The 24,727-nt window shown below is 24.7% G+C and overlaps 1 protein-coding gene across 1 annotated transcript; it reads left to right on the top strand.

The window, feature by feature from the left end:
• Positions 1–11,056: 11,056 nt before the first annotated feature.
• Positions 11,057–23,644, top strand: LOC145845241 (cholesterol 7-desaturase nvd 1-like). Its single transcript, XM_082952664.1, has 9 exons — positions 11,057–11,307; positions 15,924–16,084; positions 19,426–19,614; positions 19,986–20,164; positions 20,559–20,684; positions 21,792–21,908; positions 22,134–22,240; positions 22,616–22,682; positions 23,253–23,644. The coding sequence occupies exons 1-9, from the start codon at positions 11,057–11,059 to the stop codon at positions 23,421–23,423; spliced, it is 1,368 nt and encodes a 455-aa protein (XP_082808790.1). The 3' UTR covers positions 23,424–23,644.
• Positions 23,645–24,727: the final 1,083 nt, after the last annotated feature.

Here is a 24,727-nt window from a genome sequence, read left to right as displayed (position 1 = left end):
TATAATGAGCTAAAAATGAAAAGAAGAAAAATTTTAACTTTAAAACAGAAAGCTCTATAAAAAATGAGAATATTAAACTTTACAACATTAAATTTTTTTCTAAAAAATAAAAATAATAAAAAATATCCAAAATAAATTAAAGAATTTTTATATACACATATATCAAACATCATATACACATAAAATATTTATCTAACTTTACGTTAAAAGATTAAGTTTTTATCTGAAGTTCTTAATTTTAAAATTCATCCAGAATTTTGCTAATAAATTAACCTTTATATGATTGGAAAAAGAGAAAGAATAGTAAAAAACTAATAAAACCGTTTTAGTTAATGTACAAAATAGTAAACAAAGTTTTAGTAAAAATGTACAATAAATTTGCAATAATACAGTTTTAGTGAAAATAGTAAAGTATTGTCTTTTAATTGCTAAAATAGTCAAAATATAAATTTAATTAGATGTATATTTATATAAAAAATTGCATTTAGAGTTTTAAATCGAAGTAATTAGTCAAAATATTAAAAGAAAATTAATAGTTTTTAATATTGTTACACTTAGTTTTTAGGAACGTGCTTAAAGTTTAAAAACATGCATTCTAAACATATAACGTTTTAAAAATAAAAGTCAATTAATCAAAAAATATATATACATCTAACCACTAGGTTTCACTAACGTGCACTTTATATCCAAATGTTATCAATAAAAAAATTTACCAAGCCCTTATTTTTATAAAGGTTATTTAATAATTTTTAGTGGTCTAATTTGTTTATTCAAAAGTTTATTCAATTAAGTATATACTTCGCTGACTAAACACAACTTAATTTTTAATGGAAAAACACAATTTTTTTTCAATTTCAGTCACAATTTAAAGTAATAAACGTTTATAATATCTAATAACTAAATCCTCTAAAGTCAAAAGAAAAAACTTAATTAAGTTTACTGCAAAACATAAAGCAGATTTTCCGATGTAAAATATTAAATAAAAATGTTTTCGAAGTAAAATATTCAACAAACTAAACTGCAAACTAGCTCCTCGCTTTTAACATCAAGATACTTTCTGATTGTGCAATATTTCTGTGCCACCGAAACTAAAAATCTCAGAGTATTAAAACAGTTATCAAAACATTATTCTTAATATTTGTTTTAGGTTTTATAACTAAACGTTCGTTTTAGACCTGTAGCTAATAAACTTCTATCATATACTACGACAAAAATACGTTGAAATATAAAATTTACAATATTAGGTAAAGTAAATAGAGTAATGTAAAATAATAAAAACAAATTATACAGTACTTCTTTTATTATACTGACCTATTTTTCTGTGTGTTAACGGATTAACACACTTCAACTGGGTTATGAATGAAAGAAAGAAAGTGTGTTAATCCAATAACACACAGAAACATATGTCGGTATAATAAAAGAAGTACTGTATAATTTGCTTTTATTCTATATTCCAGTGAACTTGTTTCACTAGGATCTTTATTAACAAACGCTCAAACTTATATTTTGAATAGTAGTGTAAAATATAAATTTTAAAGTATTTCGTAACTTTGCGTTGGTACATTTGGATGCTTTCAAGGTAGTTGCAAAAGTAGTCTGTTATTGAGTTGAGTTAAAAACTGTAGCTTTTAATAACTATACACATTAGTTAATAAAAGTGTTAGGTCTAACTTAATAAATGATAAAATAAACACTAACTAAATATTTTATTTTTAATAGTGGTAATAAAATAGTTTTAATAAGTAAGATAAAAAATGCATGATTAGGTGATTTATTGCTTAGTTTTAAGATGTAAAATATTAATAAAAAACACACTGTTTTAATTTATGCAGTGCTATTAGAATTTTCTATCAAAATTAGTTGTTAAAAAATTAAAATTACCATGCTCATTCTTAATTTGGTTGTATTTAGTCATTAAAAAAATTTAAAATAAAAAGTATCCTAAAAGTTAAAGCTCCCCAATTAAAACATTTTATTGATAAAGCTAATCGCAAGATTACAACTAAATATGTTTTATTTTATATGTAAATTGTATTCGTTAACAAAACATACTAAATGATTATTTTTTAAAGTTGTACAAAAATAGTTAAAAAATATTAAAGGCCTAATTTTTTTCTTCGTTGTTTAAAAATATTAAGGTTCTACTTTGTTAGTTAAACAAAAATACATTTTTTTACATGTGAAGTAAAAATGTTACTTTCATTTAGTCACTACTTAAAGTTAGCAACAAAACAATTAAAGCTTCTAAGAAATCTAATAACACAGAAATAAATAAGTTATACTGAAAAGTACTAAGCAGAATTTCTGCTTAAAAAACTTCTCTTATTTGAGATGATCTACAGCAGTTTTATAGGTTAGCTGAATGTTTTATTTGCAAAGTGTTTTAAAATTGTGTTAAATTTTAGTTTTACGAAACTTTACAATTGTGAGCGCATTCAGGAACTTATACATTCGTCATTTAAGATTTAATCACATTACTTTGAATATTACTATGACATTTGTACCTGGAAAAAAAAATTTATTTGCAAAACGCTATTCAAATATTTTAGTTCAATTAATATTGCAGCTTTTTGTAATGCAAAACGACTGTTTAAGTTTTTATTTATTTACTATATACATCATAAGTTTTAGTTTACCATCATATTTTTTTTTAGAACATGAAGAAAAGTTTTAGAGTTTATTCTTTTAATATCTGTAAATCAAAAATTGTTAAATATAAAAATAGTTAAACTACAGCCATATAACTAGCCATTAAAAATATAAGTAATAATTTTATGACTTTAAGTGTAACTTGTAACTAACAGAATTTTATTATCAACTTCGCTTATCAAAATATGATTGAATATTAAATACACAATTTACTAAAAACAGTTATTGGTAACATTTCTATAAAAGTTTTATTCGTTTACAATAAATTTCAAACAAATGCATTTGTGTTTACTTAAACACTATAATCATTTAGGTTGTTAAAATATACTAAAATTTACACTACATACATTCGTGAATAAATACTTTTTAGATTTATTTTAAGGCAAAAACAATAATTAACTTTTAGATAAACAAAATAACTGTATAAAAAATTAATTGGTTTTAGTCGTTAAAATTAAATAAAAAGTTTTAAAGATTTATTAAAATACTGCTGTTACTTTTTATAATCAAAAAAAAGTTGTAAAGAAAGTTAAATGAGTATTAGTCACAAAAATTACTTTTCGTGTAATCTGTAGTAATGTTTTTGAAATTAGGAAAGCATATATTTTAGATAAGTTGTGCTCAACAAATATAAGTTTAACGTTGAAAAACGTCTGTAGGTTTAGAAATAGAACTTGGGCATTAGTTGAAAATATAAGAACTTTTATGCTTTATACTAGTGATATTCAAAATTTACTAGTTCTTAGTTTTTAAATATATACAAAAGCAATTGATAACACTCAAAGACTTTTTATTGAACTTAACGTGTACTTTACTAACTAATGATCTAGTGTTGTTTCATATATAAGTACAAAGGTTTTTGTAATTACTGGTTAAAATTGAAAAAAATTATAAAAGTTCATATTTACCTCTACAGAACTAGAAACAAAAAACTTAATTTTATTACAAAATACAAAGCAGAATTTCTATATAAAAATTAGGTTATTTTTGAATGCCTATTCTGTAAAACAATCTTAACAAAAATCTTTTTGATTTAAAAGATTTTTTTTTCAAATTGTTTAATATTTCCATGATACGTAATTGTACAGCTTAGAGCGCATTCAGAAATTTGATAAAACTTCAGTATTTTTTTCTAGCACTACTTTGTATTTTAAAAACTATGAATTACGAAAAAATTCAGGTTTCTGAAGATTAACATTTAGCTGGTTTCTTTTTGTGCTTCAATAAAACTTTTAAGATTGTACTTTTAAAACTGTAATTAGCTTCTTACGATATTAACAAATATAATGTAACGAAGATCTTAACCTAAATATACATAATTTAAATGTTTTCAGATAAAAATTAAAATAAATATTTTCAAAGCATTTAATAGTCGTACTTATTATCTTATTATATTTTTAGTATATATAATGTATTTTTAAATATATATATACAAATTATATCATGTATTTATTAAGGAGAAAATTTGTGAAAGCATTTTTAACTCAAAAGACAAACACAAACAAATATATTATAATTATATAATTAGATATTGAAGAACATAAAATTTATTTTATTATGCGTAAGTTGATAAATTCACCTGTAACAAATAAAACAACTTTTATCAAACATCGCTAAACGTTAAATATAAAACGTTTAAAAAGTAAAGAAAATTCAAAACATGTTTGCAAAATTTTTGTTGATAATTTCCCTTACTTCAAAGACTTTTGTTTTTTTACAGCTTATTAATTAGAATAAAAACGGCTGCAAAAATTATTTTAACTTTGACAACTCTACTTATTTCTAAGTGTAAAATATCTGAGTGAAAATATGAAACTAACTAATTTTTTTATTCTTGATAAAGAATTGCTAAATCCCTAAAAAGTCTACTTGAAAAAATTAATCGAAATTGATAAAGTAAGAATGATTTTTTTAGTGCAAGTAATATTTTTTTTATTAAGAATCTTATAATAAGCATTATGTAATGAAAAAACTTAACGTAATTAAAAGTAAACATAACAAATATTTTTCATGCAAACAATTTACTACAGGTAGGAGATATTAAATGTTTTTAAGTTTCGAAAAAAAAACTGTGCCGCACAAAAAGTTGTTTACTTTATAAGAAACTTTTAGTGAACTTGAAAAATATGTAAACTCAAACTCGTGTATCTTGATGTAAAAGTATATTAAGTAAATAAAATATTTCACAAAACACATATTTTTCTACATCTGCTTTGGTTAATGTAAAACCTACTTGAAAAATTTCAAAAATTTTAGAAAAAATGTTTGAGTTTAATATGCTTTTTGTTTTAATATCATTTGCAACCTTTAATTATTGAAGAAAAACTGTTTATTTTCACAATGCTATGTGATACATATTTTGTATTCTTTTTTTTTTTGAAAGTGCATTCTAATTTATTTAAAAAATCATTTATAAATATTATTTAAACTTGAAATTATTTTGTAAAGCGAAACATGTATCACTTGTATCCATAGTAACTAAGTTAGCGTGACAATTTGTTGCATTATCGAAAAATGGGTTTGGTCTATTATACCGTTTGTTTACTTTTGTATTTGCTTTAAGAAAAAATAAGTAGTTTAACGCGATATGGCTAGTGTATAAATATCTCCTGTACAAGTGGCTACTTTAGTTAGATTCTATATTTTCTTAAGTTAGTAGTAAATGTTTTTTTTTAATTTAAAACTGTTTATAAATTTATAGATAGGCTTAGAAAAAGTTCCAACTTTTCGTTTATAGTTTTGAATTTCTTTTTTCATTTCAAGATAAGTGTTAAAAGTTTGAATTTTTTCGTACAAAACAGTAATAATTTTTTTTAGCTTGTTTTTATTTTTCAGTTTTTTATTTTTCTTAGAAGTAAAACCCATTACACTACAAAATTAACCAAATAATTTTTAATTTAGTTTCAAGTAAGAATGTTAGTTTTTTAAGAGAAATAAACTTTGAATTTTGTTATTATAATGATATGAAGTTACTTGTAAGAATCTTTTAATGTTTCTTATTTATACTTTGCTTGAAAGTTTTTGGTTGTATTTACCCTATTAAAAAAAAATATTAAGTGTACATACGTGTTTTGAACTAAAAAAATAGGTTTTAGGTTAATAATATGATAATAATAGTATAATAATAATAATTTAAACATTACGAAATTTGTTATATTTTAGATTATCTTAATAAAAAAAACTTCAATGATTAGCTCAAGTTCCATTACAAAACTAAGTACTCTAAAAAGGAAAATCTTAAGTAGATTAGTATGTGATTCGATTTAGTTTATTTTTAAGAATAGAAGTTAATTTCAAGTTTCAACAAATGTAGCAAACTACTACAAATATGAACTTAATAAACACATTGTTAATATTAATATTGTATTTATTATTAACTTAAACTTTACTGTCTTTCACTTGTTTGCAGTCAATCTAAGAATTGTTTTTATTTAAAATATTGTTACTAAAATTAATGAACATTATTTTGTACTTTTGTTTAATCAAAACGTTGTAATCTATATTCATTAACACAAAATTACGTTTCAATGAACTTATTTGACTTTTGTTTGAACTTTTATTAAAAATAGTTTAAACTTATAATTTGTAATAACTTACGCTTGTTTTTATAACTAAAACACTAAGTTGACTCATAAATAATAATACCACTGTGCATTAGTAATTTTGAATAAATTTTTATTTTAATGCGTTTCAAAGCTGTGTTTTTTAGTGTGATAACGGTTAAAAAATAAATAAAAGTTTTTATACTTATCACATTGAAAATACTGAGTATTTTACATTAAAGTTATTTATTACTTTAAACGTTTTTAGAATTAAAAATAACTATTAAATAATTTTAAAATAAGTTAATCTTAATGTTGAACGTTTTTTCTGTAGATGTCTTATTTAAGTTTAGCAAACTTCTAACTATTTTACTTCAAACATTTTTTTAAACAATTCAAAGTTCAAGACAAATTTTACCAAGATTTGAATAAAACATAGCAAAAACTACTAAAAAATTTGAAATTTTAAATTTCATCTAAACATTTATCTATTTGTATGTTCAAATCTATTTTCAATTACTTCTGAGTATTTTAATAATTCAAAAGGAAAAGTCACACAAAAATTAACATATACCAGCTAGTATTACGAGGGGAAAAAAGTATGCTTATAAAGTTATAATCTAGTTGAAAAACAAAAGAATATTCTTATGACCATTTATCATCATGAGTAACTCAAAAAAATTCCCACGGTTTAAGTTATTGGAGTTAGTTCAAGCGAATAATAAACACCTGTATTTTTATTAATACGCATTCTATTTTATTTATAATCCACTTTTTTTCTGTTTAACTTTGAAGTTAATGATAAATATACTTATTGGTTTTTAAACGTTCAATAAACTTCAGTTAGACTAGTTGAAAGGTTATAGTTGTTTTGATGTTTTGTTAAACTTTCAAATTACTCAATTTTAAATTAAAAGTAAGTGTTCTTTTGGAATGGATACTGTTTGCTACAATAAAATAAAAAAGTTAGTTATGTCAGTTTATTAGTTTAAAAAAGTTTTACTTGAAAAAGCAATAAAGTATGTTTATTATTTGTTATAGATTTAAATCAAAAGTATTTTAAACTAAGTTAATTCAACTTTTTTAGTTGTATTATTTACTACTTTTATAATATATTATAAGTTATTGTTTTATTTTTTTTCCTCAGTTAGTAAGCAATTAAGTATATTAGGCTAGTTTTATTCAAGTATTTCTAAATATTCCTTTTTAAAACTTATTTTACTATTTATCATGTACTTGTAACGTTTTTACGTAAATGAAATCTAAGTAGTTCCTAACTGTGAGTATTATTTTAATGGAAAAAAAAGTTTTTTGGTTTAATATTGTTTAGCACTAAAGTCAAAACTAAAGCTTATTTTAACAAAAATACTTTTTTAGTCGCTTCGTGTTCAACTATTAGAAAATAAATTAATAAATTAGCTTATGAGTTTTGTTTTTATCTTAATATATTTATGTTTTAAAAAGTTTTTATAAGTAATACTTATGATGATTAGTAGCTAAAAAAATCAGTGCATACAATGTAGTTACTAACTTATTTTTAGACAAAGAGAAGACAGCTATAAAATTTAACAGTTTTCTCAAAAAAAAAAAATTTTGGAAGAAAAATAAATTATTAGTTGTTATAGTTTTTTTTTTTGTTTTCCAAACTTGCAAAAAAAATATTTGAATAAATGAGTAATTTACACGTAGTGACTGAAAAACGTTGAATAAGGTGATGGAATTGAGAAATTCAAAAACACTTAAGCCATTCCGACAATTAATTATTTATGCAAGCTCCGAAATAATTCGTCGGAAAATATTTTGCGCAAAATTTTCAGTTGGTCTTGAATTTTCAAAGTTTATGCAAAAACAAATTTTGAACTTGTAAGCAGTTTTATTTATTTTTTAGACGTTTTTCAGCCGTACTGTTTATTTTCATAACTAGCCTAAACTTTTAGTTTTTTAAATTTTACTTGTAGACATAAGTACTTTGTTGGCTAGTATACTTAAAGGTCAGTCTGATTTGCATATTTTCTGAGTCAGCAAAAGAGTTTTTTTGATTTTTTTTTAATTTAATTGTTAAAACTGTATATTTTGATCAGTTTTTAATATTTTTGGGTAAGCTGGGTTAGGGATAAGGGCATAAAACAATCAAAAAAATATTTGAAATTTCGCAAATCAGACTGACCTTTAATTTTGTAGCAACTTATACAAGCAATAAGCTTTTTTGTGCTTTTTTAGTTCAAACAGAACCTATTGAAATAATAAAACAATAAAAATAAAATGAACAACTTGAAAGTCATTTTAAAGCTTTTCCTTAACGTTTAGCATTTTAATTTCAAACAGTAAGCGTCGGAAATTAGTCACAAACTTTTTTTTTTTGATAATTAAACTAATAAAAATGGTAAAAATATTTACTTTTTTTTCAAATAGTTTTAAACAGAGCTCAAACACAAATATTTAAAACAAAATGAACAAACATGTTAAGTTGTCTTAAATTGTTATTAGATAATTTTTGCTAGGTATTTTTTTTAGTAATAGGATGAATCACTTTTCAATTCCGGTTTGTTTTAATTTATTTATTCATGTAATACAAAAAAATTACGATGAACTTAACTTACATAAACTTAAAATTTATTTTTATGTTAGTTATGGGCAGTTTACATAGTTTGAAAAACTGTAATAACTTAGTAATGCAGTTTAAAAAAACAGAAAAGTGCATTTAAATAGTTCAAAATTGCGACTAAAGTTGATTTTATTACTATTGTTTTTTTTAATTAGGCAAGTTTTTTTACCGAACTCGTATAATTGGAATATAATCACCAATAAATCTGAAAATATAAACTTGGGCCTATATATACATAAGTATATACTGTGTAGTTTAAAAAAAAAGAATGTACTTAATTAGTTTAAAAAGACTGCTAAAGTTGATTTTATTAATATTGTCTTTTTATAATTTTGTTTGTGCAATATTTTTAAACTAGCTTTTAGTTTTTTGATTATAACCATCAGTAAACCAGGAAATTTTTTGTATATAGTAATACATTGAACAATACAAACAAGTGCAGTTTCTCTTTAAAACTTTTTGCTTTTGTTTTCCTTGTTACTACGCTTCATACCGGTGTTCATTCTTCAAAACTTTATTGTTTTGTTTACTCAATTTCGTTTTATCACCTTGAGTTTATTGTTCGAAAAGTTCTGTGTTAGTTTAGTTACAAATGATTTTTTTTTGTTCATTTGTGAGTGTAGTTTAAGTGGCTTGTTCGTTACAGAAGCTATGAAAAGAATTAGCCCTTAGAATTTTATTTAGCTTTTGTATATACGTAAGCGTTTATTTCAAGTTTAGACGTATTTTATTTCAAAACTAAATAACCTATCAATTTAAACATATTTTTGGTTCTCGTTATTTACATATGAGTAAATCTTTACCTTAAAGCTGTACAAATGTCTTGTTTTTATTTTGTATAAGTAAAAACTTTAGTACTCATATTTATTTGTACAGCTATTTAAAAACTTAATTTTATTGGGAGTCGTAAATACGTAAAAAGGCTAAAAATATTTGTTTTCAAAGACCTATAAACTACTTGTGTGAATAAAACAATTAAGTTTGAAAAGTGCTATTTTAAGCACTGACGCCCATTGAAGTAAATTTAAAAATATCTTTCAAACACTTTTTTATTTAAAGTGTTAAAAAGCACAGCAAAAAAAAGGAGTTGTCTAGTGTTTTAGAGGTGACAAATAAAAATATATATTACGAAGAAAGCAAAAATAAAAACATAAGAGAATATATACTTGTTTGTACTGTTCAATATATTAATATATATAAATCTAAGAATATATATTAAGATTTATTGGTGGTTATATTCAAAATATATGAGTTATTTAGAAAAACTCTCCTGATTAAAAAACAATAGTAATAAAGTCAACTTTAGCTGTATTTTTTAAACTAGTCAAGTGCATTTTAATTTATTAAACTACATTTAAAAAGTGTTTTATAGGTGATAAATTTATTTTTTCCGGTGTCGACTCATCTATTAAAACAATTTATAGCTGTGACATTATTCAGCGAATTCTTTACATGGTTGATTAGTTCACCATGTGCTAAATTGTAGTGAAAATAAACTTATTTGTTCAAGTATTTAAGTTTTCACAGGTTTTTAATAAGTTTTGTTATGTGAGTTATTTTTAGCACACTTTGAACTACAATTTTAAATGTTTCATTTTTGGAGTTTACACTTTGTTTCAGTAAAAAGTAAAAGTAATGTGTAAAGTTTGTTTTTTGTAAAACCTATATGGTGTTTTATTAAAGAGATTTGTAACTTTTTTGTCAAAATATACCTATAAAACACAAAGATAAAGATTAACAGTTTACTTTATTAGGTTTTGGTTTTAAGCTTCTTGATTTTGTTATAAATAACTATAATAATTGTTATACTTTAGATAAGCTAAACTAGCATGGTAGGTTAGTAACTGAATTATGTCAAAAAAAGTAAAACATCATGATTAAAACAGTTATTTATTTTATGTAACGCTAGTTTAGACTCTGTCAAAAAGTTTCTAAAATTTAAAATATTATTTATAAATACTTTTTTTAGTTTTCTTTTTATATATCATACTTATACTCATAAAAATAAAATTAAAATGAAAAACGCTGTATTCAAGTAGCATTTCATGCTTTATACAAGTTAAACCTTCAATACTGTTTAATTACATATTTACTTAAAAACAACAACTAAAATATTTTTTGTTCTAAAATATTACCTCACAAATCTAGTTGTGAAACCAATCTTTGAAAAACCCAATAAATTTAAGTAAAAACATGTTTTTCTTTATTGAAAAAAATACAAAGTTTTTTTTTACAGATACTCAATAAAAATATTAACAAAATGTCATCTCACTGCTACCTGACAAATTTCATCCTGAAAACCTACGACGCCTACTACAAAACGCCGCTGCAAACTTTCCACCAAAACTCGAATGTGACGTCACAGTCAGATGAATTGTTACGTCACGTCGCGTTCTACGTCACGGTGTGCACACCAGTAGTGTTCGCCGTTCTCACCTGCTACTTGGTGTACTTTCTGCACGATCTTTTGTTCACACCGTTCAACAGGGTCAGGCTGCTGGAGGAAAACGGGTTTGCCTTTATTTGTTACTTCTAAATAAATTTATTAAAGGTATAATTTGATATATTCAATAAAAGTTATAGAACTTGAATTTTTTTTGACATTTAAGTAGTAAACTTAAATTTAAATAAAAAGTGGCAAAACTAGTATTTAAGTAAAAAGAAGTTTTTGGTTTTCTTATGATTTTAATTTGTGTTTGTTACTACAAATTTTAAATTGATGTATATATATTTATAATTATGTTCACGTTCATTGGAAAATGTTCAAAAAATCTACTGTACAGTTTGCACACTTTACTGTTATTCTTTTTATGATCCCAGTGCTTTTATAAAATAAATTATACTATAATTACTAAAAGTTTAGTTAAAATTTAGTGTTTAAAATAGATCTAGAACAAAAAGGTTTTGTTTGTTAATACATAAATTAAATTAATAAACAATTCAAGCTCAGTTAGCAGCTTTGTAGTTTTAAAAAGTGTGCATTTTGTCATGAAAACAGTTGTGTGTACATAGAAATTTTTATCTTCGCCGGTATTTTTATAAAATAAACTGCAATGAGATCAAAAAATAACAAAGAGTATATCTATTCAAATGTTAAGATACACATTTTTTATTGACCGGTTGAGTTGTTATTCTTTTATTACAAAATGAATTTTCAAAATTAAGTAATTATTGTATGTATTGCATGTACAAAAACGTCTTTATACTATGCACAAAATTTTATGTTTTGTTAAGCTGTCTTAAAAATGGTTTTTGGATACACTCTGTCTTAGGCTAAAGTTTTTTTTGACTTCCTGTACACTTTTATTGCACTTTAAACTGGTAAAAATAAACAAGCAAAGGTAAAAATTTATTTATAAATGCTGTATAAGTTCTGTAATCTATTACGCTAGAAAGTATGTTTCAGTGAACATTCCAAAAAAATTGAGCCTAAACATTGTTTATATAAACGTTAAAAGACCTTTTATGATTTGGTTACCAAAGAAAACTAACAATAGTTTTCTATGCCAAATACTTGAGCTGAAAAGGTTTTATTATTTGAAAGTTTTTTCTTTACTTTTTCTTTGCTTTTATTAACTTTTTACAATTTTAATTTATTTTTTCAAAGTTTTTAGATTAAGCTAATAAGTTTTAGTTTGTAAAAAACACTGATTTAATGTGAAGCTTAAATAAGATTAAGGAAATTTTGATAAGTTTCTCATCTTTAGAGTAAAAAAGTATTTATTTTGTTTACATAATAAAATTATTGAAATCCGGTCAGTTTTAATAAATTTTTAACTATATTCTTTCTACTGACAAATTCAACCAAAGACTATTCTTACTTGTGTATAATTTAAAAACAGTGTTTAATATACCCATTTATACCAACTAAGTCTTAATTAGTACTTTTAAACATTATTCAATCTTTAGAGACAATTACTAAAACTGTAATCTTCCAAAAGTTTTTTAATAATTAATAAGGTATATCTAGGTTCAAGTTTCCTGCTTAAAATAAGTCTAATAATGTAAGTATGCATACTATGTTTGAATTTAAATTTTGGATGCTTCAAAACTTATGATAAAATTTTAGTATTTAAAATAATTTTAAAGATGTAAATGATCTGTTTTCATAATTCATAAGTAAAAAATATAAACTATTGTTTTAAAGCATTAAAAACATTAATTTTAATTTTTACTTATTTTGTTAAACTTGATAATTTTTATTTGCCTTAATAAAACATGTTTCCTTTTTTACCACTAAAACGAGAAAGCTTACATAAGAATAAAACGATTTTCAAACCGAAACTTAATTATATCAGCACTCCCTATTTTCAAGAAAAAAACACCGAGTCTGTTATTAAAAAAAAGGACTTTAATTATTATTCGTTAAAGCGAAAATAAAGTTTCTCAACCTCCACCAGAAAATTAAAATCTTGAAAAAAATTACATAACACCAACGAAATGTGTCTTTAAAATTAACTTTGTCTCAGCAAAACCTTAAACACCACTAAAAACCACAAATTTTTGACAAAGCGTAATGATAAAGTGTATCTCCAAAGTGAAACTTAGCACTCCCATGTAGTTGAACAAACATTGTTAACCGTGCTTTCTGTGCAAACAATGTGACGTCACAAGGCTCCCTTTTGTAAACACTATGACGTAACAACGACCTTGATACTGATGCTTTTGATCACGTATACGAGCTATCCTGAGTCTCTGTAACAAAATAAAAATAAATATTGCTATTCGTTATACAAAACTTTTCTTTAAAGTTAAACTTGTTTCCAAATTTAAGTTATTACCATTTAAATTTTTATATATAAAACTTTTGTTGGTTTACATATAACCAAACCTTGTTTTACATATAAAATTTAGCTTTTATAAATATACCTAATTAATATCCCAAGTTTTTGTTTGATTGAAACTGTATTGAGTGTGTGTAAAGGTTTTTGTTTTCAAATTGAGATACTATACTATGTTTTAAATTTGTACAAAAGCGTTACAATTGTTTTGTCAACGCTACCAAAACTTGTTTTATAAACAATTAAAGTTATATAACTTTAAATAATTTAAATAAAGATTTATTTATTTCATTTACATAAGTTTACTTTTCTGACAACAACATTTCTTCCAAACTTATTTTATTAACTTATTATACAAACTTATTTTATTAACATTACTTTCAAACTATATTTAATTAACGTCTAAAATAGAACTAAAATTGTGGTTATAATATGTTCAAGTAATTTTTTTTCAAGGATTTTAATCGTCAAATAAGACAATACCATTAAAATTATTATATTAAAATTATAATTACCATTTTTAGGGTTTTTTATGTTTTTATATTTTACATACATTCCTAATTTATAAAATTTGCTCTTTTTAAAGTTTTTAGAAAAATTTACAGCGGAAAAAATTTGATGGAAAAAAAAATTAAATTTTAAACAAAAAACATGAATAAGCTTTTCGTAAGCTTGTGAATAATGCTGAACAAAACGTCATATCTTTAAACAATCGTATTGCTACGTCACAAAGCAGTTACGTCATAAAAGTTGTTACGTAATAAATACACAGCTATTGCGTTTAAGTCATAACAGTAACTGTTGTTACAATTTTTCAATTTAAATATTAACAAGTTCGACTTGTAACTAATCTAAACTCCAACCTTTTACTGACAAAAACAAGTTGAACGAACAGTTTAAATTGTAAATAAATATACTGGTTTTTATACTTTTGGTATAAAAACTTTATGTTTATACTTTTGGTTTTTATACTTTTGGTGGAAAATTTTTACTTGCTGTGAACAGCTTAAAAAGCTTTTAAAAGGATTTCGCACAATCAGATAAGAATCTGTTGTCAAAGTGTTGCCACTTTTAAAGTGATTATGGTGACTTTTGTTGATTATATAAGCTCTAAACTTTTAAACTTTTACAGTTTTCAATTTTTAAGCTTCTACTCAGGTATGAATTTTTTGTTGCTTCTATCTACATAAATAGTTATTAAATATTATAGTTATATTTTGTTTTGTTATGAACGTTTTTGTAAAATTAAGCAAAGTGCACTTTTAAAAACTTGTTAACACTTTTGCATTTCCTGTTTCACTTTTAAATTAGTTTATTTGAGAACAGTGTTGCAAAACATTTCAAATCTGAAAAAAAAAATTGTTGAAATAAATCAAAATAAAAATAAACAAATTATGTTATCACAGTTATTTTATTATAGAAACTTTACTTTTGATATTGTTAATATAATTAAAAATTCAAACTTTTAACTGCTTTTTATTAGGTTTAAAAACTATTGAATAGCATAACAAATACTTATTTTATTTATTGATTAATGTTTCAAAATAAGTTTTTAGTTCTAATAATACTCACAATAACAATATACTACAGTCTGCAATTACAATTTGTATGGACAAAAGTTGTTTCAATATTAAAAGATAGTTTTCCTCTAAAAAAGAATTCAACTCTGGTAACTTCCCCTTTTCAGATACCAACAATCAAATCTGTCGCCGAGGACCAAGCAAAACACTTCATGAACAATAAATGGTAACTAAAAGATAAAAACTTGTACAATTTATGACAGATACCAAAAATTAAACCTCTCATTGAAACTCAGTACTCCAAAAGTCACACCACGTATTTTGCAAACTACTGTGTTGTATGTTTATCATGCTATAGCTTAGATTTATATTCCACGTGTTGTTACAAATACTTTCAAGTGAGGTGGTTTCCCTTTTTAGATACCAAGGATCGGATCTTTCACCGGAGGACCAGGCGAAATTTTGAATAAATCGATAAACTATAAAAAACATGGCTTACACTTAAATTTCCCAACTTTCAAACAATTTCATTTTTTTTCCTTAACAAACACCAATCCAGATATTAAATCAGCAATTGTTGACAACAAAAAAAATAACAAGTTTTTACAAATATAGAGTTCAATACAGATACCAACAATAAAACCTGTTACTCAGAGATCACGCAAAATATTTTGTAACAAGAAAATTTTGTTAGAAATATTAAAACAATTAAACTTACATTATTTATTAAAGATACCAAAAATTAATTTTTATCATACCAGAGCTCAGATTTATACTTAACATGTTGTTACATATAGTTTCGAATCAGGTTATTTTCCCTTTTCAGATACCAGCAATCGAACTTGTCACCCAGGGATCACGCCAAGATCACCCGAAAGAGGAGGAGGGTCGGGGAGAAACTCCCCCCAGTGTACCCGAACGGGTGGTTCCAGTTGATTGACTCCCTGTTCGTCAAGAAGGGAGAAGTTAAAGAAGTCTGCGCGTTGGGTTTGTATATTTTTTAGTTTTGGTTGTATAGGTAATCTATCTTAAATTGAAGAAGCTTTTTTAATTTAATTTTGCATTTATTAAGTTTGTATCAAAACAGTACATTTTCCCCCATAACTTTGAATTTGTAAGTGAAAAACCTATTTAAGTTTTAAACCAATATTCTACTAAGACTGCTGCAGAATTCTATAAAACAGCACTTTTTAACCGCTGTAAATCATAAGTTGCTTTATTTAGACGTTTATAGTTTCCTTATAAATATAATATAGATGTAAAATAACACAAAAATTTTTTTAAGAGTTGCGTAACAAAATTATGTTGTAGTTATTTTAAAAAAATAGTACAAATTGATTGAGTGACGTAGTTATTTACGTATTTAGTCCAGTTTGTTTACACACTACAAAACAAAAACATCTTTCAGTTTTTTACCTACTGGTGGTAAAAATAGACATGACGTAAAAAGGTTTTCTGTGTTTTAATTTAGAAGTGTATATTTGAAACATGTCGTTTTTATATGTAAAACAAACTTGATCAAAGTAAACAAATGTTATAATGGTTTCCTAAAAAAATAGTTTTGTGTGTTCAAAAATAAAATTTACAAGAAACTGTCATATGTTAGTAAAGTAATCAATCTCAAAGTTTAAAGAAAGTTTAAATCTTGTTTGTTCTAACTGCTGTGACAGAAAGATATTAACTTAAATTGTGCAAACAACTTATAGTTTTGAGAAACAGTAGTCCAATATTTGTCGACGTTTATAGTCAGTTTACAATATATAAAGAACAACGTTAAAATTTATAAAACTTGAGTTCAGAGGACATCAAAATTAATTAATATTTTTGAAAGCTTAAAACTTAAAGATCATAATTTTATATTTCTATTGAATTGTAGATGCTCTTTTAAAAGTTACAAAAGTTTTGTTGTAAAAAAAAACCATCCTTAAAACAAACACAAAACAAAGTTTTACCTTTTGTTAAAGTTTTGTTTCAAATAAAACTTTTCATACTTTGTTACTAACACACCTGTTTTTTTTACTGTAATATAGTTTTGTTGTACAGTAAACTAAAATTTATTAAAGTTTGTATTGCTTTAAGTTATACTAAGAGTTTGTAAGTAATTTTTTAGATGTAGTAAGTAAATTTTGAACAAAGAGTTTAAGGTTTACATTACCTTAAACTTTTGTATACTGACTTAAAAGTAAAATCTTGCTGTAAATCGTTATGTAAAGTACAGCTTTTTGCTTTTTTTACTAAGTTAACTAAGGTAAAATTCAGAAGTTTGTAAATAATTAAAAAATGCTAAATCCACTTTTTTACTTTTTTTTTGTAACACATTAGTTTAATAATTTTTTACAACAACTTATATTTAATTAAGTTTTAAAAACTTTTAATTACTCATACACTTCATATTTATAAATAAACTTTTAGATCTACACGGTTTGGAATACATTTTTGTTCTTTTTAAGACTTTTAATTTCTTATCAACGACAAAGATTAAAAGTTTAAAAATACCATCTTTATTTAAATAATGTTAATCAGTCTATCAGAATGATTGTTTTATGAATTATAAAATTTTCTTCACTGATACTAAACTATTTTATAAAGCAATAATAACTCTATATAAATTTTTAACTCAATATAAAAGTAGACTACCGTTATGGACAAATTTAGCTGATTTTGTTCTAAAACTATTTAAAAAACTATTTTTAAAGTTTGCTATTGTCGGTTTATTTTAAACTTTTCGTACGTGCAAAAACATAAAATTTGTATATTAAACAATAACACAACCCTCCCAAGTACAGTAATAATAATAACATTTCTTGTAACACAAAAAAAAATTGTTACATAACAAAGTATTGTAATACTTACATCCGCTGTTTCTCATGAAGTATTGTTTTATTCAAAATCTACCTACTAAGTTAAACTTATCAGTAAGTTTTATAACACATTAGTAGGTCAATTATGTTTTGTTTAATAACTTTAAGTGTTGATGTTGTTTTTGGAACAACTTGGTTAAAAAAAACTTTAAAACAATAATATCTTGCTTGCAAAGTACTTTTTTTTTAATTAGTGTAGTTTTACATTTGAAATATTAATAAGCTGTGGTCAAGTAAAAAACTGGGATTTTGCTTTAAAAAAACAACTACATACTATTTCAATTCAAATGTTACATACATATTAAGTGCTTCACTATTGCGCTAGAATTGCAAGTAATTGCCAGTAAATAATTTGTCGTAAATTTTCTACATTTTTATAGCACCAAAAATTCACGTCTTTTTGTGTATCTCTATTTTTTATGTAATACTCAAGTGAGGGCTTTGCTATCAAAAATTTTGAACTTGAAAAAATTATTGCTTTGCTATAAACAGATCATTGAAAAAAAATTAACAAATTTATTACGAATGTTTTATGCCCAAGTCTGAAAACAAAAACAAGAAATAATAAAAGAAAATCAAAAAAAATTTTCTAAAAACGTTTTTCAAATCCACAGGTTAGCGTTTTACAGAATATTGAAAGGCAATTTAATATTTATAAGAAGTCAAATATTTAAATTAAACAAAAACCAACGAGTTAGATAACACAATTAAATGAAAAATAGTTTATTAAATAAACAAATAAATGCATATATATATATATATATAAAACTTTCAAACCCACAGGTAAGTACTTTGCAGTTCACAGGACTCATATTACTATTCATAATAACTGGAATACAAACAAGCATGTTAAATAATAAAACAAATTATAAAAAATACTAAGATGTATAAATTATTAAAAATTCCTCACAGGCATTTTGGTGTGTACTATATTATTTAGAGTAAATAAAATAGAAGTAAGGAACAAATAAAAGTTCTAAGCAATAAAAGAAAAAGCAATAAAAACAACGATTTAAAAAAATTTGCACAGGCGAGCATTATGCCGCGTGCAGGACAAAGTTCTCGCCTTGGACGCTTACTAACCCCGCATGATAACAAAAACAAACGTATTAAACAATAAGATAGAACAATAAAAACGTATAAATCATAAACGTTTTAATGCAGGCGAGCACTTTGCGGTCAATCGATTCCACGGGAATGAGGTTTACGTTTTGGACGCGCAGTAGGCAAAATAACACAAAAATATAATAAAAATCCAATGCTGTAACCTTCAGACATTTCTACTAAATTAAATAAAATAATACCTTTTTCAATGTCCAACAGGAGAGCACTTCGCGGTCTACCGGACCCACAAAAACAAGGTTCACGTGTTGGACGCTTATCAAAATAAAAATATATTAGAAAATAAAACAAAAAGTAAAATACAGCATCTTAAAACAATTTTATTTAAACAAAAACTTCCCACAGGAGAGCACTTCGCGGTGTACAGAACCCACAAGAACAAGGTTCACGTGTTGGACGCTTACTGCCCCCACATGGGCTCAAACCTGGCTGTGGGCGGGTTGGTGATGGGCGACTGCCTGCAGTGCCCCTTCCACGGGTGGACCTTCGACGGGGAAAGCGGGGAGTGCGTGAAAATACCCTACACCGATAAAAGTTTGTTGGAATTTCTTTTTTTATTGAATTTTTTTTTTTAACCTGTATTTTATTTTTAATAATTGTCAAACTCTAAATTTTTTTAATGAATTTTTGAAGTTACTTTTTTAAGGAATTTTTAAAAAACATAATTGTTTTTTTTTTGATTATTTAAAAATCAGTCGTTAAGAAGTTTTATACTTTTTTGAAATATACTTTACTAAAAAAAAATTGGCATCTTTAAAATTTTTATGAAAACAGTTAAATTGAAAAATACTATTTTTTACTTTTTTTATTTGAGTACTAGAATTTAATTAAAATAGTTGATTTTTTTAATTACTTAAAAATTATTTTATTGACTTTATTGAATCAAGTATGATGTTTCCATCCAGTCCCGAAAACGGCGCGCACACGTTCGTGGCAGTGCAAGGAGGTGAACGGGGGAATTTTCGTGTGGTACCACTGCGACGGGGAGGCACCTAGTTGGGACTTTCCCAAGATCGAAGAAATACACGGAGGCAAGTTCAGCTACAAGGGAAGGGTTGAACATCACACCAACACTCACATACAGGTGAAAATGACTTTCAAAATTATATTTATAAAAAAAAGTAAATTAAGTTGCTGACTTTGATACTTAAAACTATTCTTAGGTTAATGTAGCATCAATCTTCTTTATAGTAATAAAAACAAAAACTTTGATAAAAACAAAAATGTATTTATTACTTATTTCAAAGTTTTAGTATAGTAGCACAAAGCCTTTTCTTTAATTTTAGTGTGGTTTTTTCCTTATTAAACGAAGGTTAATTTTTAAGCTTTTTACTTTTTATAAAGTTATATCTTACAACAAATAAGTTAGACTACAAACGTACAAACAATTGATTTTATAAGATTTGAAAAACATTCACTTTTACCCACTACTGTAGTAACGTATTCCAGTTCATAAATTTTTCTTGTCTTTACAACAGGACATACCGGAAAACGGATCTGACTTGGCCCACCTGAGTTTCCTCCACAAACCAAATGTCATGTCTGGAGTTGATCTTTCAAAAACGCAAGATAACTTCTGGAACGTCGTTCAGCATATATTCACTGTTCGTTTATATTTTTAAATACTTTAAAAGCTTATCAAAAAAATTATCACTTTTTTTCTTTTATTACTGATGCAAGATAAACAACTTTTTGTTAATTATTTTAGGAATAAAGTTTAAATTAAATCAAAAGATTGATTTAATTTATTCTTTTAATAAGTTTAACTTAGTTTTAAAAGCGTGTTTCAAAAATTTAAACAATATTATTATAATTTGTTAATTAGGTCATAGTAGAACTATTGACAAACTACAAGCTTTTATAACAGTTATCATATAAACTTAAGGCGTTAAAATAAGTCCACACAGTTATATTTATTTGAATATATTTAAAATAAAGATAAACTCAAACTTTTTATGTTTAAAATAATATTATGTCAATCGTTGGAAAATAACTTTCAAGCCGTCTGAAAAATTAAACAGCTAAGAGGTACTAAGATTTAAAAGTGAATAAAAACAAGTTTAACGACCTGATGTCTTTGAACTTTATTGTTTGCTCGCTTTAATTTATCATAGTTTGTTCAATTTGAAACAACTAATTGATAATGAGAAACGTAAATTTGTTTGAACAGTAATTATGAATACGCACACAATGTTTTATTACTTGAAGAAAGCTTATTTGATTATAAGAAAAAGCACCTCTCTTTCTATATTATAAATTTAAATTGTATTCTCCAAGCTGGTTTGGTTTTTTTATTTAAAAACTTAAACAAACACGTAGTCAATTAATCAAATTTAACCTTGAAGTTAAACAACTACAAGATACTTACAATAGTTATAAGTCTAAAGTAAACAAGAACTTGAGTTATTACTTCCTGGTACGACTATTACGAAAAACTTAAATCAGTACAACTTTTGTTTTGTCATAGAATTTTATTTGAACCAACCTGGTTGAAATTTTATCCCATTTAGTAGAATGAAACTAGAAATGTTATAAACTTTGTTTTTTCTGTCCTCCATTAAACAAATTAGTACAAAAAAAAACAAAAAAAAAAAATTTTTTATAAGTAAATCAAATGGGAACTAGCGTAAAATTAAAAGTTAACCAAACAAGCTTGTTAGTACTGAATATTAGTTTTATGAAAAATTAATTTGAACATGTTTGTTTTCAAGGTGGATCCTGTGGGAACAAGTGAGGAGGAACCCCACGTGTCCAAGTTCTTCCTCAGACACTATCTTCTCCTTTTGAACAAAATTGAGTTCCTAGACCTCAGATTCACCGTTTACCAGGTTTTTGTTTGTTTTTCTTTTTAATATACTTATATGGCAAAAAATGGCTTAAATATAGCGTTTTTTTTTTGTTGTGAATATTGTATATTTATTAAATTTCAAAACGTTAAACGTTTTCAAGCTTTTAAAGGTCTACATGAAATTAAAAACAAAATTTTGTGTATTAAAACAAATTTAAGTACAATCCAATGTGATTTAAATAAGTTCTAAATAAATTTTTTACAGATAGGACCGGGAATAGTTCATCTCCATTTCACATCGTCCATTGGAGAGGGAGTGTTCGTGCAAACACTAACACCAGTTGAGCCCCTACACCAAGTTCTTGTTCATAGGTAAGTGATTGAAACAAATATAATTTGCAACAAATTTCACATCAAACTTTGTTGATAGGCTTAAACAGTTATTAATAAACAATTGATAGTAATTTAAACTAAATAACATTTATTTTCTGAATGTTTAAATTCTACCAAAAGTGTTTTTACTGAAGATATTTAAATATGTGTAATGATAGTTATGTTAAAATAAAAAAGCATCAAACCAAATTATTTTGTAGCAATACAGCATAAAAAAATAAACTTTGTACGTAAACATCTTCTAACAAGTTTAAAAGCTTCACGATAATATTTTTGTACTATTTAGTTTGAATAACTAATTAATTTAACATAGTTAAATTAAATAAAAAATATTTTAAAATGTTTTTTTTACAGATTGTATACGAATTGGAAGATACCGATGTTTGCTGGAAAAATAATGCTCGCTCTGGAAGCTATACAGGTATTTTAGTATTATTAACAACTAATTATTTTCAAGTTACAGTTTATTGATTATAGTTATTTTTGCATTTAGTTGTAAATGATTGTGATTGTCTTATTATCTTATAATTGGGCCTTGAAGCTATACAGGTATTTAAAATATTGAAACAAACTTATTAAAAAAGATTATTTTTTATTATAAAATAAAACTGTATACACTAAAACAAATGATAGAAATTTTTGATCATAAATATACTAAATTTCAAGCAGCTGCCGTGAACAAATTACAAAGGATTTATGCTTCTTGAAACTTTACTTACCTGCTATTGTACTCAACTACTGTCTAACCAGCTATTACACACAAAACCAAATTTCAGTCATAACTTTCAATTTGTTTTTAAAGTGTTGAAAATGTATTAATCAAGGTCACGAATAAAATTCCTTTAATCAAGTCTTGATATCGTATGGTTTTATAATACCACCAGTCATTACACAAATAAATTTTCAGTAACAATTTGCAACCTCGCTAATTTTATTATACTATTTATATACATATAGTTATATATATATTATTTTTAAAAATTTTCCAAAGGTCGACAGGGATGTGATGGTGTGGAACAACAAAACCTTCGTTCAAAACCCTATGTTGGTTCGACAGGAGAAACTGATCAGTCAGTTCAGGAGGTGGTACTCCCAGTTCTACTCCGCAAACTCCCCCACTCTGAAGAGCTTGCAGGAGGGAAACGACACCCTCGACTGGTGATTTCCCGGACATGAAAGCAGGGAAATGAAAATCCAAACTTGCAAACCAGGGGTGATGCTTGGTGAGAGTGGAAAAACATCATAAGTCGTTGCCTTTGTTAATGTTATTTACACTCAGAAGAAAATAAGTATACTTGTTCACACTTTTAAAAGTTACACTTTGATATGTTAATACTGTTTACATTTTGATGTAAAAATAACCTTTGAGGCAATTTACAACTTCCGCCAAGCGTCGCCCCTGGTGCTAACCCGTATTTACAAGCCGCCTCGTTTTAATTATTTACTAAAAATCGTTAACAGATTTACTCATCAATCACGACTCGTTTTTTAAAAGTTTTAAAAAATGTTTTTTACTTTTTTAATGGATTTTTTTTTGTACCTTTTGAGATCATTAAGTAAAGTGTATCGTTTATAACAACATCGTTATTAACAATAGTACTTAATATACCTTTGAGGCCACTGAGATAACAGAAGAATGTAAACTTCATTCGTTTCTTTATTTACTTTTTTTTAAAGTATTTATGTTTTTAGTGAACCATACGTTGTTTAAATATTTTTATCTTACAAAGTAAGTTGTTACGTAATTTTTTTCTTCTGTGCAAGTTATTTTATCAAGCTTTTTTTGTTCATATGCAAAACTTTTTGACAATATTTCAAGGCCATCGAGCTAAATTATAAAAAACTATTATGCGAAACATCTTTTTTCGTTGGAATTGTTTGATGATTTTTTCTTTTGATGTTTCGAAAAATCTGGTATGATCTATACGCCTACCAAAAAAATATAACTTGAAAAATTTTTATGTATAGACCCAAAGCTCTGAATACGTTTTTAAATACTTCACAAGGTTTAAAAAAATTAAAACTGTAATATACGTTCCAGAAAACTTGTTTTTTATATTAAAAAAAGAGAATGTTTTCTAAGTTAAATTAAAATTAATTTATACTTCCAGCAATTGAAGTTTATATAGACCTTTTATAAAGTTTATATCCAAAAACTTAATCTAAGTTGTTTTTTAAATGTTTTAGTTTCAAGATTTTGAACTTGTAACAAAAGATGTTATAGTTTTCATGGTTTTTTTTTGTTCATTTTTTTCTATAAATTTATCTTTTATTTTATAACCACAACAAAAAAAAACAATTAAATTAGACATTTTTCAAAATATTTTCCATATAAACCTGAATGATTTATTTTGTATACTTGTTTTCTTCATAAACAAAAATTAAACAAGTATGTAAAAGTCTATATACATTTTAAATTATATTTAAAAACCATTTTACTCTTTTTTAAAATAAAGTTTTTATTTT

This window comes from Thalia democratica, chromosome 9 (assembly GCF_965202585.1).
Source record: "Thalia democratica chromosome 9, ktThaDemo2.hap1.1, whole genome shotgun sequence".
In the NCBI taxonomy this organism is placed as follows: domain Eukaryota; kingdom Metazoa; phylum Chordata; class Thaliacea; order Salpida; family Salpidae; genus Thalia; species Thalia democratica.
The sequence above is the reverse complement of the archived record's forward strand: the minus strand, read 5'-3'. Positions and strand labels throughout refer to the sequence as shown.